Source organism: Antechinus flavipes, chromosome 2 (genome assembly GCF_016432865.1).
Source record: "Antechinus flavipes isolate AdamAnt ecotype Samford, QLD, Australia chromosome 2, AdamAnt_v2, whole genome shotgun sequence".
NCBI lineage: Eukaryota > Metazoa > Chordata > Mammalia > Dasyuromorphia > Dasyuridae > Antechinus > Antechinus flavipes.
Window position 1 is genome coordinate 528273172 of NC_067399.1, and position 16758 is coordinate 528289929.

The 16758-nt window shown below is 34.6% G+C and overlaps 1 protein-coding gene and 1 long non-coding RNA gene across 3 annotated transcripts in view; one reads left to right on the top strand and one right to left on the bottom strand.

Annotated features, from left to right (window-relative positions):
- Positions 1–7261: 7261 nt before the first annotated feature.
- The window catches only part of RFX7 (regulatory factor X7), a 165793-nt gene continuing 156296 nt past the window's right edge, over positions 7262–16758 (bottom strand). Inside the window, exon 9 of the mRNA XM_051980706.1 lies at positions 7262–13364. Coding sequence (XP_051836666.1) covers positions 10086–13364 — 3279 coding nt within the window. The 3' untranslated portion in view covers positions 7262–10085. The remainder of the gene's footprint in view (positions 13365–16758) is intronic.
- LOC127551182 (uncharacterized) lies at positions 10429–16748 on the top strand. Of its 2 annotated transcripts, none has more exons than XR_007951022.1 (3): positions 10429–10520; positions 12878–13032; positions 16447–16748. It is a non-coding gene; the product is annotated as an uncharacterized LOC127551182 (long non-coding RNA). The 2 variants fall into 2 exon arrangements; XR_007951023.1 differs by lacking the exon at positions 16447–16748 and adding an exon at positions 14240–16054.

Genomic DNA, 16758 nt, shown 5'->3' on the forward strand with positions numbered 1-16758 from the left:
AGGCGAGGTTGCAGTCACCGGCCTCTCTCTCGGATCTGGAATCCCTGAAGTCCAGGGAGAAGACAAAAATCACGGGGACCGCCAGCGGCCTGCGATACAGCGGATCATCTCAATGTCTGTGATGTCTGAGCGGACTCAGCGCTCCCAATACTCGCTTCAGCCACTTTTATGACTCTTGGAATAAATCCTTCTCATCTGCCCTTTTCACTAGGGGGAATCTTCACATCCCCTGAATTCACCTATGAGTCTGAAGCCCAACAGTTACCTGCTTAAGCCTATCAGTTGAGAGCGTTTACCAGGATGTAGCTGCTAAGTATAATACAGGTTCTTGGAGCCATAGGTGAGAACTAAATGCCAGGTGGGCGAGAAAAGGGCTCAGCAAGGTTTCACACGAGAGGTACCAATTATCATTGATCACCGTAATGTTAGTGTGGATGTAGTTCAACTAATCTAGTTGTCTTATCAGCTTGCTGACAATTAGAAAAGTTTACATTATTAAAATCACCAGTTAAAATAATGCTTGTAGGTAGTTCTAACAGTAGTGTCATCTTAGCAACCGTTTCCTGACACTTTTAATGTCACTCATAAGAAAAGGGATACACACTAGAAGGACAGTTTCTCATACGTTCTTTGATTTACTATGGCCAAAATATTTCTTCACTTCAATTCAACCTTTTGTGACTTTATGCATAAGCTATTTTGTCATACATAGCAGACATTCTGTCAGTGGGCTTTAGATTTAATACTTTCTCACAGTGGTACTACTTTTCCTAGCATCAGCCACAAAACCTTTAGCTAAGTTAAACTTCTCACCAAGAAAAGAGTTATTAAGAGTGAATTTTGTTGGATTCACAATAATTTTTGCCATGAAAGTCTAGGGAAGGGGATGAATGACAGGTAATTTCAAAGTGTGAGGCACTTCAAGGAAGGGGAAACGTTGAAACTTTTGAGGATCAGAATAAAATACAAGAGCACTAGGATATTGGGATATAGAAGAAAGCTAGAGTTGCCATATTCATTGGATTACAATTGAAACTATTCTTTTAATCAATCAATGAACCAGTATGCATTTAGTGTCTGCTATGTTTCAGGAACAAACATAGCAGCTGCTCCTTAGTGCCAGATGCAACTTAGGATAGTAAACGAAGTGAGAGAACACTATAATTATTTTTTTAAGACAATAAATTCGGATAGTTCAGTAATAGTTAAACCTGTCATTTGAATAGACATTTTAGGGAAAAGATAAGTATTTAATTTTATAATAATTAAATACTCATAGGCTAGTCACATAATCCAATAGGAATGGGTTATAGAAATGAATAATTATATACTTTAACATTATACAGTTTTTCTAACTTCCATAGGAAGTTAGATTTGTGATACAATTGTTATAGAGAACTCACAATAAGGAAGACAACTAATATGACTAAACATTGTTCTGAAAAGTAAAAATTTTAGCGGGGTGCCTACAAAGAAGTCCATATTAAAAAAAACATGCTAAATCAAATCAATAAAAATTTATTTGATGCCTATTATGTACCAAGCACATTGCTAGGATGTGGGGATAGGCAAAAATAAATCACAGTCCCATGAATTATTGTTGTCACAGACTACTTATGTAATAAATGAATTAATTTAATTTTGTACAATGTATTACATGCTTGCTATATTGGGCATTACTATCATTCAGGAGAAGTTGCAATTTAAAAAATACTGTTTTTACACAGTTCCTAGCTAAAGGAAGAAAAAGAATTAATTTTCATTTCAAACTGTTTCAAAAGTACAAATGTCCAGTATTTCATTTAAACCAATATTAAAACTCTGTTGAAAATTCATTTATTCATCTCATGGGAAATCACTTTGACAGCAGTAATGATTTTTGTAACCATGCTTCAATGGTATAAATAAGCTTTAAAACCGTCCATCTCTGCTCCCCTTCCTCCCCACAAAAGGACTAACAAGATAGTTTTCTTTTAGAGCAGGATAGTTTTAAAGGGCTTTAAAAAAAACCAAACAAACCTGAAATATGATTTCCTCCTGAGATCTTTACTCATGCTTCCTGTCCCTCACCCCCTGCAATGTAGCCAGTTCAAAACATGCTAGAAAGATTATAATACTGACAATCAAGTAGTCTGAATATATAAGAAAATAGCTATGAAATTTATATAACCTATCACTTGGATTAAGAAAACTTTCTCTTTGCAAACCACAATGCAGTAATGATTTATCAAAGGTTTGGTTTAATGCAAATATTTGGCTTTTCACCATAATGACCATAAGGTTACTGTCAAATCAGTTAAATTTCTGTTCCCAGCAGCAAGGATTGGCCATCTGCTATGGCTGGCAAAGAGATGTACGTATTTCAAGATGTTAACAAACTGCAGGATCATACTATAAAACTGGTAAAGAAATGATTTTTCAGAACTAGATTCTCTTGACATAAAGCAATGATCTCAAACACAGAATGTGATTTACAGCTAATTAGAAATTGATCTCAGCTAATTCCTAGCAACTATAAAAAAGCAATAGCTGTTAGCAAATTCCTTTATTGAGGAGTTTAAAATAAATTTCTATTGTAAGGGATAATTTATTAATTAAGACCCTGTGCTGTCTAGGAAATCCTCAATCTATATGTAAATAATATATTGCTTATGGACCCCAACCTAGAGAATATGCAATAAATTATAAGGCCTTAGTTTAAACACATATTTTAGAGTGCCAAGGAAACTATTCAAGCTCAATTCTGTCATGCCATTAAACAATCTGATAATCTGTTCACCTTTTGGAGAAAAAGTAAATATGATCCAAATATACACACACACACACACACACACACACTCACGTGTGTGTGTGTGTGTGTGTGTGTGTGTGTGTGTGTGTTGATACAGTAAAAGAAATGAGAACTATGGAGAAGTGGAAAAAGGGATTAGCAGTTTAACGGAAGAGTTATAAAATCTTACTCTAGCAACAAACTCTAAAAATCAGAATGGAATAGAAATTAACTCAGGAGACAGCCTTCTCACCTCCACCGCACCCTCTCCCCAAAAGTCAAAGGAATGGAGTAAAATGAAAATAAAACTGACCTGGAAAACAGATGTAGAAATAACTTAAGAATCATAGAATCAGAACCTAGATATCATATTTCAAGAAATCATTAGCGAAAACTGCCCAGTCATAAAAAGAGCGATGTGAAAATAGAATCTATTGATCATAAAAGAAACTCCCAATTAAAAATTCCCAGAATATCACTGAAAATATTGTTTGCAAAAACTGCTAGAAAAATTTGACGATAGTATAAAATTAATTAAATTTAGGCCAACACTCCTTAAATTAAGAAAAGATAAACTCCGCATGAATATGTAACCAAAATGTAAAAGACTATATCATAAACACATTAGAGAAACATGGCAAAAGTACCAAACAGATCTGTGGATAGGAGAAAAGTTCATGACCAAACAAGTAAGAGAGAGAATAAAATGTATTGTTCTAACTACATAAAATTAACACTTTTTTCACAAATTGAATAAAGCAAATTAAAGCAAACAATTGGGGAAGACTGTTGCAAGTTTTTCTGATAAAGATCTCATTTTTTAAAGATATGTGAGAAATTTAAAAGAAAAAGCATTCCCCAATTGATTAATAATCTATGGATAGAATAAAAGTCAGCAAGAAAAGCTATAAAAAAAGAAGAAAGTATTAATTAAGCACTTACTAAGTGCAATGTTAATTTCATTTGAACTTCACAACCACCTTGGGAGTTGGGTGGATAGGCCTATTTTTAAATGCTCCCCAAAATATTACTAATTAGAGAAATTCAAATAAAAACTTTCTGAGATTTCATCTCATACTCATCAAAATGGCAACAAAAAAAGGAAAATGATAAATATTTGAAATGTGGGGAAAAGTCACATTGATATATTACTGCTATACTTGTGAATGCCCTTTTGAAAGCAATTTGGAATTATACTGAAAAAGTTACTAAACAGTGTGTGCTCTTTGATCTACTTATACTACTGTTGGATTTCTAGGAAAAATAGATCAAAGAAATAAAAAAAAAACTTTATGTAAAAAAGAAACTTAAAACAGCTATTTTTGTGGTGGCAAAATCCTAGAAACTAAAAATTGTCCATTAATTGTGGAATGGCTGAATACATTCTGGTAAATGAATGAAATAATATATCATTGTGCTGTATATATTGAATGAAACATATTTTTGTATTACTGTCATCAAAGGAATTTATTTTGCTTGACTATGCAAATATGTTTTGCTAAAAAAAAATTTCCCATTTTTTTTGAGTGGGAGAGAAATTATTTTTTTTTTAAATATAGGTGAGAAAGTGCTACAGATGCAAAATACTGCATGCATTATTATCAAATGAAATCAGTGGGGAAGCATAACTCCAGTCACTGATAGCCTTCTTTCTCTTTTTTTGGGGGGGAGGGGAGGAAGCTGAGGAAGCTGAGGCAATTGGGATTAAGTGACTTGCCCCAGGGTCACACAGTTAGGAAGTCATAAGTGTTTGAGACCAGACATTTAAGTTCTCCTGACTTCAGGCTGGTGCTCTATCCATTGCATCACCTAGCGGCGCAACTGATACTCTTCTTGAAGATAATTATAGATTTCTTCTGCACATAGCTGTTTAGCTAGCTCTTCAACTAAAATCTTTTAAAAAAATATTTTTCAATTAACAAGAATTTGTTTTCTCACTTATTTCTCTCCCTTAAAAAAAACTGTAACAAATATGATCAGGCAAAAAAAAAATTCACATTTTAGCAATATAGAAAAATGTATGTCTAATTCTCCATCTTCACATCAAGAATGGGTAGCAAAGCACATTGCACTGATCAGAGTTCTTAAGTCTTTCCAACTTGTTTATTTTTTAAATGTAGTTATTATACAAATTATTGTGATTCTGTTCATTTCATTCTGTAGCCCTTCATACTATTTTTTGGAAGGTAGCATTTGAAGACTTAATTTACTTAAATTCTCTAAGAATCCATCTTTTATTATATTCTTCATATCTAAGCATATCACTAACTTCCATTGCTGGTTTCCTCATCTATAAAATGAAGAGGGCTGACTCTTCTAGTTTCGGCATTCCTTGGTCCTTGGGTTCTCTTAGCAATACTTACTATTCCTTTTTAGTTTTAAGATCACTTTCCTTCACAGAGAAATTTAAAGTGAGGGCCAATGAGATAGATAGTAAGAAAAGTAAATCATACTGATTTTTGTCATCTGTTTCTAAGTAATGTTGGGGCCTTTTAAAATAACTTTATTATTTAAAATGTACAGGGTTTTTGAGTAAAATTTATTTTTTATTACACAAACAGTGCTTCTTCCTCTTCCCAACACATTCCAGTAATATACTTGCATGGGAAAGTATTTTCCTAATTTTCATTCTGGAGAAGCTTTGGCACTTTGCTAGGATATGAAGATTTGCTAAAGTAAAACTGTAAGAACCATTTTGGCTTAAAGTCATGATAGGAATTTCATATTTACATTATGTGACACATGGCAGGGTTTTGGAGTCCTCCGAAGATCTTTATATTATACAAATACAAACTTTATTAAAAAAATTAAATTATACGAGGTAGACAGGAGGTATAAATAAACACTTACACTTTCTTGGTTCTTTAAGATAAAGTTGCTCAATCAAACCTGATGGAATTATTATAGGGAGGCTAGCTATCATACTGGTGACCTTTTTACTAACTCTGGAGTTGATCCAAGACAATCCCAAGATAGGAGTAGCTCTGTAATATAGGGACTATCTCTGGTAGTTAAGAGCCAGTTAGGGAGTTATCTTCTAGGAATGCAATCTACAAATGAGAGGGAGGAAAAGGGGTTAGTCCCAGAAGATAAGCTACAATTACAATTAAATAAGGAATATCTTTTCTTTAAAAAGCTGGATATTACAAAATATATTAACAGGCAGTTTTTAGACAAATCAAAGCTATCGATCACTATTGATTAAAGAAATACAAATTAAAACAACTATGAGGTACCACCTCACACCTATAAGATTGGATTATATGACTAAAAAGGAAAATGATTTGTTTAAGGAGATGAGGGAAAACTGGGACACTTATGCACTTAGTGGAGTTAAAAACTGATCCAAGCAATTTGGAAGAACAATTTGGAACTATATCTAAAAGATTATAAAACTGCACACTTTTTGACCCAGCTACATCTCTGCTAGATCTGTATCACAAAGAAATTTCCAAAAGGTGTCTACTGTGCATGGGGGGAGGAAGGCCTATCTGTACAAAAATATAACAGCTTTTTTGTGATGGTAAAGAATTGGAAATTGAGGGGGAGGACTATCAACTGGGAAATGGCTGAATAAGCGGTGGTATATATTGTAATGGAATATTACTGTGCTCTAAGAAATGAAAAGCATGGATGATTCAGAAAAACCTGGAAAGACTTAACATGAATTGATGCAAAGTGAAGTGAGGAGAAACAGATCATTGTATACAGAAATACTACACAATGGAGAACAGCAAATGACATTGTCAGCACAATGATCCAAGATAATCCCAAGTACTTATGAATATGGACTAAAACAACTAATTTTCTTTCTTTTTTTGGTTGCAATAGTCTTGTACAAAATGAGTAACAGGGAAATGTTTTGCATAAAAACAGTAAAAAGATGGACATCAGATACCTGGTTACCTGTTATTTTAAGATCTGTTACTGCGTCTGTGGGGAAAATCAGATTTGACCTAAAAGTGCTTTCCCCCAGGATTCTAATTTACACAAAACACAGAGTCTACCTGTTGAAGTTGCTTAGATATCAAATATCCATATAGAATTTTACAAAATGAATTAGTTAGATTTCCCTATTGGCAACTAATTTGAGGTAAAACATATGTCAGTGCTCAATACAATTTGAGAAATACAAATTTTTCAGCAAAGGCAAAAAAGAATAGGTGAATTAGGGTATTATAATAGACAATCAAAAAAAAAAAAGAATCATAGACTTAGAATTAGAAGTGAATTCAAAGGTCATCTAGTCTGGCCTCCTTATGTTAAAGAGGAAATTGAACCAAAGAAGAAACATGATTTGCTTCAAGTTAAACATGTAGTAAATAATAGATTTGTGGTTTTAACTTATGTATGTTCCAAGTAGATTTTTATCTCTTTGTTGAAAAGGGTTAAATGCTAGAATTAAAAAAAAAGGATTTACATGTGTACACACACACACACACACAAAACATGGACAGCTTGTAAATAACTTTCAAAACTCAATTATCTTAATATAAAATGTTTTTATTGTTTTTGAAAACATTTAAAAAACAATTCTTGAGCACTTTCAATAAAAAAAGAGAACTGAAATGCTACTGCAATAGTCAACTACTGTCGTTTCAGCAGGTACAACAGACAACAAAACACTGGGGGAAATCTGACTTTTTGCACTAAATGAAAATGTGGAACAGGGATTTATTTTTCCTTATGGTGCAGTAAAGCACAGTATAGTACAAGACTATTATATGAACCTCAGATGCACTGCACAAAAACACTTTCCTTCTTTTCAGTTCAAAAGTCAGTGCTTATTGCAATTATATGCAAAATTATTTACCTCATGAAGTAGTATCATGATAAGATGATGCAAAATGTTTTTTAACACGAGAACAATGAAAAATAATCTGAGAAAAGAACATATTCAACAATAACTAAGCAGAATTAGTCAACATAAAAGAGGAAATAACTTGTGAATAACTATGCTTACCTGGTTAACACTGAACCAGTTTCAATATAGCCAAAAAAAAAAAAAAAAAAAAAAAGTGGTTACAGGAATATACCTAGTACTGTACAAGATAAGTCAATAACACTCATGCACGCTTTGTGATCATGTATTAACATGGTGAAGCAAACTAAACTTAATTTTTTCCTGCTGTAATATTCTCATGTAAGAGAATAAGAAATAGAAATATCTCATTGAGATCAATGCACATTGCTACATAAGACAATTTTATCTGTCACTTGGATGACATTTGTCTTTTCATAATGAAACACATTTAAAAAGTTATCTGTGGACTGTATTGGTTGCATTTATCCTAAGAGATGTGCCTACCACAGGTTCAACAGAAATTTAGTGCAATATATGAACCCCAGAAAAGTTTGCTGGACTAATCAACCAAATTTAAAGTGTTTGCTGCAATACTGTACATGGGGTAAAAATTCACTAGTCTTAATGTTTTATCAAAAAATGTTTTCATTATTTTATTTTGTTAGTAGGAAGCTAATAATGTAAACAAGGGATCAGAATGGCCTCGAATTCTCCTTCTCCGAGTTTCTTACACAGAAAGGCTGCCATCATTTATTAGAGAAATCACATAGTTTTCCTTTGGGTATCGCATACTTTGGTGTGCAGTAGTGCTGTGTCTCAATGTACAGTAAAGAAATAACTAACTTTAAGAACAGGTATCTAACCAATTTTAAAATCATAACAGCAAACACACACAAATTCCAATAACTAGTATAATAAACAAGCTCTGAACCAACCCTAGCACCATTTATTGAAATGTATTGATCCCCCTTACTTTGCAGTTTTGCTGAACAATTTAAATCCTTCATCACATTTGTTAAATATTCATTGATGATTGTAATATTGACTGGCTTGCTAATTAAGTTAAAGGAAAACTTAGTTTTTTAAAACATAGCATTTGTATTTAAAATGGTTTTAATGTCACTTTAAAAACTTAATAATAATGTCTTAATCAATTTTGCAGTAAACTTGAAAAATTCACTTAAAAAAACCTGAACTCTCAAATGGATAGCAGATTGCATATGTTGATGTGAAATTTATATATTCATTAAACAAAATAGGCATGCAGAAAAAAAAGCAACTTTAAAATAAATCCTGAGTGTTTCTCTTGCAGTTTTGGTTATTACAATAAATAAGCAAGCAAGTAATAAGTTTCTTCTTTTGTTAAGTATTTTATATATATATATATATATATATTATATTAACACTTTTACAATAGAATTAATTAAGGATTTGTGAAGTCAGGCCTTAGTAACTATTTTCAGTTTAACTTTTTATATTTCTCTTGCTTGCTTGTATGTTTTTCGAATATTCTCATGATCAAACTGCATTTTTGTATTCAGGAGGATCAAAAAGTATTGGCTGACTAAATTGAGAAAAGGGGAAAAAAATCCTTCCTGATTACTAGAACATACAATAAGGGTTTAAAAATAAATCTCAAATAATAACGTTGTAATATCTTCCATGTAGCCATTCTATTTAAAAACAAGTATTTTTATTTCCATTTCCCTATCCTAAATTATTAATAAAACATGAAACATGTAACATGCTTAAAAGTTTCAGTGCCCAGAATTATTTGTTTCATGTTTTTAAAAAAATCAACATTTAAAAATGATACTTAAAAAACTAAACATGAGGTCACAAATATAAATGGCTAACAAACACTAGGTTTATTTCTCAAAAAATTTAGTGCAGCTTACTTTCTTTAAACTAGTATTAAATTTTTCATCATTTTCTCCTATTTAAGCCCTTCACTTTAGTTGTAAATGCTATTAAAGCTAGAGAAAGCCCTGCAGAGACTTCACACTATACCATAGCCCTATGCTTCAAAACTACACACTTGTTATTACCTGAATGCTATCTTTAGTTCCCCAGCTTTCTCTATAGTTTATCATAGCTGTGATTTCTTCTCTACAAGTGCCAAAAGAAAAAAAAATCTTATATCTAAAACCAATGGGATTCTGTGCATATCAACTAATGGAATAAAACTCATTTTAAAAATAGTCATCTGGATCACTGTTGTGAAAACTGGTTAACTGCTGACTAACAAAAAAGTGATTAAATGGGCAACATCATAAAATTTAAATCCTAATACTGGTTTGTGGACAGACCCATTGTCTTCAGAAACTTATTTAGAACAGAAGCAATTCTCATCTATTCCCTAGTGAAGAAGAATGAACCACTTAATGCAGCAAACCCTATTAAAATGTCACAATTAATAGCAAGTGTTTCTGCTGCGGGAGGCACTTCCATTAAGACAAATACAATACATCTGTCATTAGATACAGTGTGCTACATATTATAAAACACAATTTAACCCAACATTTCAACAGTGGGATGGTCCTTGCTTTCCATCCACTCAAAACCTGATGAAGTCATAGCGTTCATGGATTCATTGCAGATTTGCTGAAATAATGGATCATTCTTTAATTCCTCCAGTGTAGCATCATCATCTTGTCCCTGCTGGCGACCTGGATCAAACAGTAGATTTGTGTCTAAAGTGTTCAAATCATTGATGCTGCCTGAGAGTTCAGAAGACAATCTGATATCACTAGAGAAATCAGATGTAACATTACTAAGATCTGATGCTACCTGACCCACCAGCTGCTGGTTGGCTTGCAGGTTATCCCCACCCAACAAGTCTTTAACAGTGCTACTGAAATCTAACTGCTGCTCTCCAATTTCTGATTGTGCTTGGTTATCTCCAGGAGAAAAATTAATCTGATCCGTGCTGTTGTTTTTTGTGAGGTAAGTTGGTGTCTGGAATTCATAAACCGAAGTGCTAGAATTGATCATACTCTGTGGATTGGCACTAGGAAAAGCTGTAGAAGTTTCCAATATCTGAGTGAGATTCATTCTGGCTGTGTAATTGGAGGGCAGGTTGTTTATTCCCAAACCTCTTACTGCATCGTCATTGTCAGAATCAAGTTTATTCAACAAAACATTGGTTATTTTTTTACTGTTTGCTTGTTTCTGAAGAGTGGGGAAGGCTGTCTGCATCATAACAGTCAATGGGACCGACTGACTTCTTTGAGCTATGTTGTTGGCACTGGTATCTGTCTGTACATTTGCGAAAACATTATGGACTTCTGGAGTTATTGGGCTTCCAAAGGGAGTCAAATTCGACCGTGGTATATTAGAAACTGGATAGAGGGTGCTTCCACTAAGGTTACGTTGGCGATGGACTGCAGGGCTCACACTCCGGCATCTCAGGCTGTTGTTGAGGGAAGAATTATTCCCCTTGTTATCAAGAGGAGCAGGGACCGCGAAGCCTTCTTGCTTGTTCGCATTATTTACAGTGGCACCCTGATGCTGCACAGGTGAGACTGGAGTCAACCGACCAAAATGAGTCTCATGGTGCCTGGACTGAGACTGATAGGACTGGCCGGGCACAGCAAAAGCGTGAGGCTTCCTGAAGCGGTCTTCCACTAGCTCTTGGTAGCTCGGGAGAATACCGTGGCTTGCAACTGACGAATTACTGACTCCACTATACCCATTGTTCATCCACTCCAGTTTAGTTTTGTCAGGGTGAGTAGCCATAGGTCTCTGCATCGGTTTCACAGGACTACTTGAGACAATGCTTGCATCATGGTAGGCCATGCTGGAGCTTATTGGTGTAAATGCAAAAGGGTTCCTGCATTCAACAGGACTAGGAGGGACACTACTACTGCAGTTCGAGTGCGGAGTACCAATGGGTGTGTGCCTACTACTTCCTAAAGCACTGTCTACTGGCGTAGTCTGGGCTAATCGAGAACAGGGGCTCTCTCTTGATAAACTCTGAGAACCAGCAATCATCTCAGAAGTTGGAGTGGGTGTGGGGGTGGGGGTGGGGGTGGGGGTCGGAGTTGGCGTAGGTGTGTGAATTGGAGTGCCATTGCTATGGATTGAATGGTAAAAGTGAGTACTGTTGGGGTGAGATGACATTGGAGTTCCTGCAGCTACTGCTTGACTCTGAAGTGTCATTCCTAAACAGCCACCATAAGAATGTGAATTGTTCATTGACATTTGTTGTTCCATGAGTACTAGCTCTTCCACAATACTGTCCTGTGTAAGTTCATCGTCAAATGGAAAATAATTTTCATTTGTCTGAGAAACAGTAGGCTCAAATTCCTTCAAGTCAGACTGCAGAGGTAACTGATTTGAAGACTGTGCTTGCATTTGATTGAGAGAAGATTCTTGCATCTGGCTGTGTAACTGCTGGCTATATGTTTCCTGTGGCATTCCTTCTAAATGCAATGGTTCCCAAACAGACTTCTCTAAATCATTAATGTCAGAGTGACCAGTAATATTCATAACACTGATATGCTGTGATTCACAGCTGGCAGATGAAAATTCAGAATCCTGAGTGATCTGCTGCTGCCAGGCATTGGAATTAAAACTGCTATCTGCTTTTGAGTCATTTTCTAAAAGAAACACATTTTCTTCTAATTTAACTTTTATATCTGGAGATGATGATGTCAATGGCTGTTCTAAAGCTGAATCACTGGCATTTATAACATTAGAATTTAGGGACTGATTTGCCACAACATGTGGATTTACATTTATTGTTACCTTGATAGGAACCTGAGCACTTACTGCTGAGTTTTCTGTTTTTGCTGCAGGGAGAACTTTTTGATCTTTTTTAGCACTATCACCTTCCTTCTGAGCTTCCATGTTACCTGCAGAAAGCTGTTCCACCAGGGGTTTCTTTACAGGAGGCATCTGAGACTCTTGCAATGTAGAAGAGAGCCTCTTCCTTGGACTTTTTGTGCATAACTTCGTGTCTTTATTAGCAGGGTCACCATTAGATGGTGAACTGGTGCTGGTGAAGGGTAAATTTTGAGTAGCAACTGAGAGAGTGAGAGTGCTGTGATTATTGCCTGAAGAGACTGGTGGCATTTCATTGTAGCGACTTTTGCATTTGGTCCTCTGATCACAGGTCTTAGTTGCTTTTGTTTCCATTACACCTTCATTTGAGGGTTTCAGCCCTGTACCCTCTGAATTACTTCTCTGTCCCAAAGTTCCACGAGGGGTTACTTTAGCAGCTTTAGACACATCGGAGTTCTCTTGGCACTGTATAGAATTTTCATCTAATAAAATCTCTGGTTCCATTTTTATTTCCACAGAGGAAGTTCCCACAGCACTACTCTTGGATCCAGGAGACTGAAGTGAAACCACAGAACCATTTTTGATATGGGGAACAGCTCTTGATTCTTCTATTGTTCCAGTCGCACTGTTCACAGAGGGAGAATGTTTAAGAGGAGCACTACTGTTGCTGGGCGTGAGTGATATTGCTGTCATTTTCACCACATTTAGAGAACTCATATGTGGAGCTGGTACAACAGTTTTGATGGGACTGCTTGTAAAGAGGACAGTAGTTGGGGAACGGATGGTGAGGGCACTGGTGTTAGCTGGCTTGGGCAAGATCTGAGGGTACCGGTGCCGAGAAGAGCGATCACCACCAGGACTGGCTGGGACGTTTTGAGGGGTCTTTGGTGCCTGTTTAACAGACTGCATGTGCTGGGTGACCACCTGTACATTGAGGGGAAGGACCTTGCCATCTGAAGAACCCATTGGACTTGGAGAAGTCACCAACTGCCTGGTTCTTGGTACCTAATGGAAGGTGGAAAATAAAATCAGATTTAAAGTGTTTAGGACAGAAAAAGTAATTCACAAATATAGTATAGCTGTAGAACATTATTAAGGGATTTACTGGGTTTGGTCTGTTCCATATAATTAATGCAACACTGTTCTTGTCAATTAAGAACATTCAGGTAAGTTATAAAATTTCATAAACTATACAAATTAAATTTTGGTTATGATTCTCAGTTGTTGCCCTGAAATTCCTGCCACATTGCAGTATGAAGGTAAAATGTGGGTAGGGCCAATTAAGCAGGAAATGCTTCAAAAGTATTAGATTCTATGAAAATGGATTCTATAGACAAAAAAAGTCTCCTTACCAGACTGGCTACATTAACACAAACTCTTTTGGCCAAAGCAACATAAAACCATTTACTAAGACATGGAGGAATTGTATTTTGCTTTAGGCATATGCTAAATACTGAAGGAAATATAACAAGTAAAATACCATACACTTAAAACAGTCTAATGAATCACATGATATTTCTATTTAACTGACACTGGGTATTAATAATTAATTCTATAGGTGGTCTGTATATTAAGCATTATCTATTCTACATTGAGCTGATTTCTGACTTTCACAAGTTGACCACAAGTTCACAAAATGACCATGTTTTGGCAAATATTCTACTTCAGTTTTGTGTAGAGTACTGTCAGCTACTTTGTTGGGGATGAGAAAACAGAAAAGTTTTATAAAAGAAGAACCCAGTCGAGGTCTATATACATATAGAAGACTTTTTTAATGTTTGCTGAATAATTTTAAGGGGATTACAAGAAGGGAAGAAATTATCTTTTAGATTCTCAATCAAAATGTGGATGTAAGATATACTGAAGTTCATTTCCAACAGGTTTTTGGTGCTATGAGGTCAGGAGAAGAGGGAATGTCATATGAAATTACAAATTAGATGGGTCTGCCTTTCAGGTAAATTTTTCTGGAACTTATTTATCTTAATATCAAGTACTCACATAACACTTTAGTATTCAAAGTGCTTTTGGAAAAATATTTCAAAGTAGGAAATACTCCTTTCAGAAAAAAAAGAAAACTAGACCTCAGAAAGCTAAGTGACTTGTCCAAATTATAAGACTAGAACCTATTCATTGTATGTAACTTTGAATCTAAGTATGTTTAACAAGTTGTTTAGTTCTAACTGGAAATTGAATGGATGCCCATCAAATGGAGAATGGCTGGGTAAATTGTGGTATATGAATGTTATGGAATATTATTGTTCTGTAAGAAATGACCAGCAGGATGAATACAGAGAGGCTTGGAGAGACTTACATGAACTGATGCTAAGTGAAATGAGCAGAACCAGGAGATCATTATACACTTCGACAATGATATTGTATGAGGATGTATTCTGATGGAAGTGGATTTTTTGACAAAGAGACCTAACTCAATTTCAATTGATAAATGATGGACAGAAGCAGCTACATCCAAAGAAAGAACACTGGGAAACGGATGTGAACTATTTGCATTTTTGTTTTTCTTCCCGGGTTATTTTTACCTTCTGAATCCAGTTTTCCCTGTGCAACAAGAGAACTGTTCAGTTCTGCAAACATATATTGTATCTAGGATATACTGCAACATATCCAACATATAAAGGACTGCTTGCCATCTAGGGGAAGGGGTGGAGGGAGGGAGGGAGGGGAAAAATCGGAACAGAAGCAAGTGCAAGGGATAATGTTGTAAAAAAAATTACCCTGGCATGGATTCTGTCAATATAAAGTTATTATAAAATAAAATAAAATATTTTTTAAAAAGTTGTTTAGTTCTAATATGAAATAAAAGAAATTAGATCCAGGTTAGGATGGAATACCTTCCAGAAATTTCTTGGCTAACATACATAACTTCAGCTCCTACTTCCTACCTATATGGTCTTAAGCAAGAAATTTACCTTCTCTGAGCCCATTTCTTCATCTATAAATGAAGAGGTAATGAACTAGATGATCTCTAAGATTCCTTCCTATTTCAATCTCTATATCTTATGATCATCTATATATGAATATACTTAGGTTGTTTCTGTTCTCTATATAGATATGTTAGTACTGTTTTTACCTTCCTATCGTAAATATGAGAATAAGATTTTCATTTTTATTTTTTGTAAGATTACAAAATATTCTTGACACTAGAAACAGGATGGGTAGGTCTAAGTATATGTTGTCATATGTTAGAGGGATTATACTAGTTTTGCTTTACTCTAAGGTAGAAATGAGAAAAAAAGGGTGGAAAATGTTAAGGAGACTGAGAGTTTATATAAAGGGAAACTTCTTAACAGTGAGAGATATTGAAAAGTGGAATGGTGATGAGTTTAATTTGAATTTTTCAAGTAGAGGCTGGATAGTTTTTTTCTTGGGGAGGATATCTAAGAGATTCTTAGACAGGTAAAGTTTGAACCTAGATGGTTCTTGGGGGATCTTTCAACAATGAGATTCTACTACAAAATATAAAAGTATTAAGCTTCAAAATGGTTGCTTACTTTAAATGAGTTCATATAAAGGTATCCAAATGGGTTCTGAAGTGAATATGTATATCTGAAAAATTAATAATTTTCCAAAACTTGCTATGTCTGCTTTCTGGAGATCAGCCCAATTAAGTGTGGAAAAGTTCATTACCAATGGGCTGATCTACTTGGTAATGAATTATTTGACTATTGTCATACATGAAACAATTGGAAAAAACCTCCAAAAACCACAATAATAGGTCCAATAACTTCCTCTTTCTATAGTATAGGTAGAAAAAGTAGAGAAAAGAGCAGAAAGCACTAAAAATTAGTTTTTAAGGCTATAAACATTAATTTAGCTGTTAGTATTCTTAATATAAGATTTTTTTCTAATGATCAAAAAAAGGAACATTGTAGAGTAGTAAGAGATCTTAGCAATCTTGATTTCCTCTATGAACAAAACCAGAAGACAAAAGGAGGTTAAAGTTAAGTTATAGCTAAGGTTAAAACTCTTGATGCTTCTTGGAGAGGCAAACAAGTTCAAAAAAAAAGTTTTCATATGAATTCAAAGTTAATATCATTTGATAGTATATTTGCTCAATTCTTATTTGCAGGATGAATAACTTCAAGATAACTACTGAAAGTGATTACAATATACATAACATGAGCAAAGAAGAGAATTCAACAGAGTATTTAGTAAGATTCTCCAAATTAAATCAATAAATATTTTGTGGCTCAGTGACCTTACCACAAAAGTAGAAGAAAATCAGGACTTAAATATGTTGGAAGACATAGTTCAAGCCTAATGAAATAGTAATGAAAGATGCCAAAGACTTGTAGACTAAGACTACTTATATATCATATACCTGTCACAAGTATTTTCATTAAGAAATAAATGGAAAGGAATAAATATGGTGAGCACCAGA